Here is a 4,679-nt window from a genome sequence, read left to right as displayed (position 1 = left end):
AAGGCAAAAATAACATAACGTAAAATGTAACAACGAAAAAGCACGTTATTGCATTTTTTGTTGATCTTGATGCAAAATGTAAAAATCCAAACATTGTGCTATTACATTTTGCGTAATTACATGTTGCGTTTATCTCAACACAAAATGTTAAAACGCAAAATGTAATAACCCCTGTTTATTACATTTCGCGTTGTTATCACATTTCGCGTTGTAACAGGGGTATTCAATTTTGAATACGGAATGTAATAAGTAAATAAATTTAGTGCTTCATCGTTGACTAATCAGTAACCTTCACAAACTCATGTTTGTGAAGAATTTCCTGAAATGCCAGGCAGGGGTGTATTGTTTAAACATGTCAAAAAATTTTAGATTTGTTATCATGGTTTCGTAATTAAGAAAATAAACAAACATCCTTTCACATCATGATGTCTTAAATTCCATTTAAATAAAAATATTTTAAACAATACTTGTAACAGTTTTATGTCATTGAAGGCGAAAGCTTGACTTCTACCTCTTTGGTAATGTCTTCAACACCAACCTCAACGGAGGGGAAAAATTCATTAGGTATGTATATATATAAAATCACTTTTATAAGGATACCCACTACCGTCCCAGACAGGACAGTAACCGCGCGCTAGACCGTTCGGCTATCTAAGCAAGTAAAACAAAACTTGCTTTCGATGCCGAAGGAATTATCACAGCGCCGTCCTACATTACACAGTCATTAAGAATTAAAGTGAGATACCGTTAATTGGACATTAGTTTTTTTAAGAGGATCGTTACAAATACCCATAGTAGTATAATGTTTTGTTTTGTTTTTTTCATTTATAAAGCACATTTTATAATACATGTAATTCTTTAATTAACATAACTGCCCTAAGTGAAGGAATATTAAATATTGAATGCACAAAGAAATTCACTTTTTAAAAGGATACAGACTTTTCGCCCGCCCGGTGTTTAACTCTCGACTTATGGAATCTTTCTCTTAGCAGTTCAAGAACAGCGCGCTAGACAGCTCTGCAATAAAATTGAATATCTTTGTGCTTTCTACATTTACTCGGAAGTGGGTATCTTTATAAAAGTGATTTTCTTTGAGCACCCCTCTCTCTCTCTCTCTCTCTCTCTCTCTCTCTCTCTCTCTCTCTCTGTGTGTGTGTGTATTTTTCTGCTGATCTTGAAATCAAATTTTTATTAGGTAATAGAGGCAAAGAGTTCCTTGTACTGTTCATGGGGAATTATCCTTCTGTGTCTGGACCGGTAACCGTCTATATAACAACTGAAAATAATGCAATGGTTAACATTTCAAGTTCTCCATTTTTGAATGCAAACATAAAGTCAAAGACAGATAAGACAGTCTACTTTAACTCAATGTCAATAATATCTCTTCCTTTTACTCTAACATGCGAGTACTTAACAGTTGAACCTAAAGCTGTTATAGTACAGACTTCTGAGCCATCCACTGTAACTATTTTTGATAGCTTTGGGGAAACTACTAACGATGGGACGCTGATTATCCCAACTAATAAACTCTCAACAAAATATCTCGTTTCTTCAACAATGCCAGTGTTAAATTCAGTTGATTTTTATAGCCAGTTCGCTATAGGAGCTCTATATGACGATACAAGTGTACAGATTGAATTGAAAATTGGACAAAATTCTTCAATTCATGTATTTGGTGGAACATACAAGGACGGGATACTTTCTAGTAGTATTATCAAGACTGGAAACTTTACAGGTCAATCATACTACAGATCTTACTGGAACTTTTATTACAGCAACAAAACCACTAGCTGTATTTTCAGGGAAACAATGTCAATTATGGAAACCAAGCCGATGTAGTCACGTGGTAACGCAGTTACCACCAATTAGCGAACTTGACACTCATTATATCGTTGCCCCATTTCACAACAATGAAATTACTTTGATTTCTATTGGAGCCACAGGAAACTATATCAAATTCCAGTTTTGGAGACAAAAAGATAACAAGGCATTTATATGGAGATCTAGAATCTGACAGCGACGTCAGCAGCATAACTGTTATTGTTTCCTATTAAACCTGTTTTAATTATGGATTTGGAATGGAGGTCCATATGATCCTTACATGACTGTGATTCCAGGCATTAATCAGTATCTGAGTTATTATAAAATTCCTGTACCAGAAGGATACACGGAAAACTTTATTTGTGTGATTATTCCTCAAATTTCCTTATATAATCTTCGAATCAACGGAAACTCATTCAATAAATTCAAAACAGTGTTTCAGAGCTCAATTGTTTTGGAAAATATTTTCAGCGTATTTACCATTCAGGTTGAAAGAGGAATATTCATTTTATCTACAACAGACAATTCAAAGTTTGGACTCATTGTCTATGGTCATAGATATAGTGATGGGTACGGTTTTGCTGGAAACTTTCTACTTAACTGAACTTTTAAAACCTATTGCAAATGTGTTATCCTACTGAGTACATATTTGTAATTCCAGTATATGTTTTTATATCTTTTTTGTTTTGCTTCAATGTATATACATGTACTTGTTTATCCCAGTGAAACCTAGATTACTATATTTTGTATATAAATGATTTACTTGTCATTATCATTTTCTAAACCATTATGCACAATTAATCCCCGAATATCCTCCAAGTTACATCACATAATGGATAGCATCTTAAATCTATAGTCTTTCCAACGGTAAATATATCATCCCTCTTTATACTATGCGAGGGTTGTTCGAAAAGTTCATGGACTCCTGTCATATCTTTTTTTTTTCATTTAACGTCATATGCTAACTAAATTTGGTAAAAATATTTTAACTATGAATTCAAATTATTTGCATTTCAATAAATTAAACTATCTTAATTAATTTTAAACCTATCCAGAATTTAAAACTGCAAAAATCGGATCATGGAGCAAGTCAAAATTTAGTAGTTCACAAACAACACACGAAATTAATATATGACAATGTCTGTAGTTATAGTGTACGTAAAATGGAGCAAAAAGGGGAAAAAAATCTAAGACTTTGAAATTAAGAACTGTTACATTGATTCATATTCCATAGTATAGTTTAATATTTCTATAATAGAAACTGATAATAGATTAGTTCATAAGATATCAATTTGCTAAGATGGAAGTCTTCATTGAAAGCAACACAAAATGACGTTGTTGAACGTTACAGAGAAGCAGATAACGATGCAATTTTGTGTTATACTGAATAAACTCTAGATATGTTTAATGCACGACTTAATTGTGAGATACTGTTTAATTTGTTTTTAGTACAGGCGGAATTTGAGTAACAGAATCTCTGTATCAGATGAGGACAATCTGTGAAGAAACGGTTTATCTATATAATAAAAGCTGATCAAAAACTTTAAAAATTTGGTACGTCATGAAAAGACATAGCGCTTCCGAGTTGCTGATCTTGTAAAAGCACAGCTAAGTGGTAAAAGAAATTAAAACATTGACAAAGGAAATTATATAACGAGAACAATTGTTAGAAATGGGTTTTTAATAAGCTATAATTGAACTTAGCAGTTTAATTGTATATGATATTATTTAAAAAAAAAATACTTGACGCTTTGTTTTTGATGTTACACCGCTGTGAAGTATGCTCCATGGGTACAAAACATATTGATTTTAAAATGAAGTAAATTTCTATGCATTTGAATGGAATGAAACTCCACACTTCAACAAAACAAATATTTCTACACAGGATATTGAACTTATTTTAAATTTCTTGAAAGTAGTATACCGAAGATTGACATTGTCCAACTTTTCGAAGAACCCTCGTATCTTAAAAGACATTAATGTACAAAATATAGGAATTTAACATTATATTAGGAATTAATAAATAAACAGGATGCTATTGCACGCAATAGCTAATGACCCCCCAAACTGACCCCATATGTAATAATGTTCATTTTTTGCATAAACAGCATTCATTATTGAACTGATGAGATACTTTGTATAACATCAAACAAATAGCATGTTTGTATGACAGTAAATTAATAACAACTGATTAAAAAAAACATAAACTGTAGTACTCACAAAATATATATAGTACTCAGTAAATACTGTAAACCCATTTCTATGCGAGAAATTTTCGCTAAGTTCGCGACATCCTTGGCATCGCGAATATTTCTCGCCGCGAACCGATATTAAAAGTCTCTCTGTCTATTTACAGAAGATCCAAAAAGGCTTGGTCGCGAAAATTAATCGTCGCCAACTAGTTTAAGCCTGGTAAATTGCGAAATAAAGTCGTCGCGAATAAAAGTTGGTTTACAGTATTTAACACAAATTGAGAAGTGAAAAGCATCATTTTATGTTACATCAATTATTATGAAGAAAGAGATATAACTTTTTGTTATTACAGTTGGTTTATATTTAACTCACTTTTCGAACTTAAAAAGATGGGAAATTAATATCATAAACCCACTTTAAACAAAACATGCATCACTAATTATTTTAAACCATATTAACCTCTTTTGAAAAAATAAACAAGTTTCCCAAATCAAATAAGGAAAAAATAATTGATAGATTTACAAAGATATGTCCCTTTTTATGCTAGTTAATGCTTGACATATATGTAATAGAATTCTTTATTTTTTTTTCTATTTCAAATTAATCACTGAATTATTTCTTTTGCAATGAGTTTATAGTTTAGTCCTCTTTTTTTAATTTTGGGA

The 4,679-nt window shown here is 31.6% G+C and overlaps 1 protein-coding gene across 1 annotated transcript; it reads left to right on the top strand.

The window, feature by feature from the left end:
- The first annotated feature begins 521 nt into the window (after positions 1 to 521).
- Positions 522 to 1,839, top strand: LOC134234835 (uncharacterized). The gene is made up of 2 exons (XM_062716880.1): positions 522 to 564; positions 1,196 to 1,839. Exons 1-2 carry the CDS (start codon positions 522 to 524, stop codon positions 1,837 to 1,839), a joined length of 687 nt encoding a protein of 228 aa, XP_062572864.1.
- The last annotated feature ends 2,840 nt before the right edge of the window (positions 1,840 to 4,679 follow it).

The sequence above is a fragment of the Saccostrea cucullata genome, unplaced genomic scaffold (genome assembly GCF_032062105.1).
Source record: "Saccostrea cucullata isolate Sc308-1 unplaced genomic scaffold, CSIRO_AGI_Scuc_v1 ctg23147, whole genome shotgun sequence".
In the NCBI taxonomy this organism is placed as follows: Eukaryota; Metazoa; Mollusca; class Bivalvia; order Ostreida; family Ostreidae; genus Saccostrea; species Saccostrea cuccullata.
This window is presented reverse-complemented; position numbering and strand designations above follow the sequence as displayed.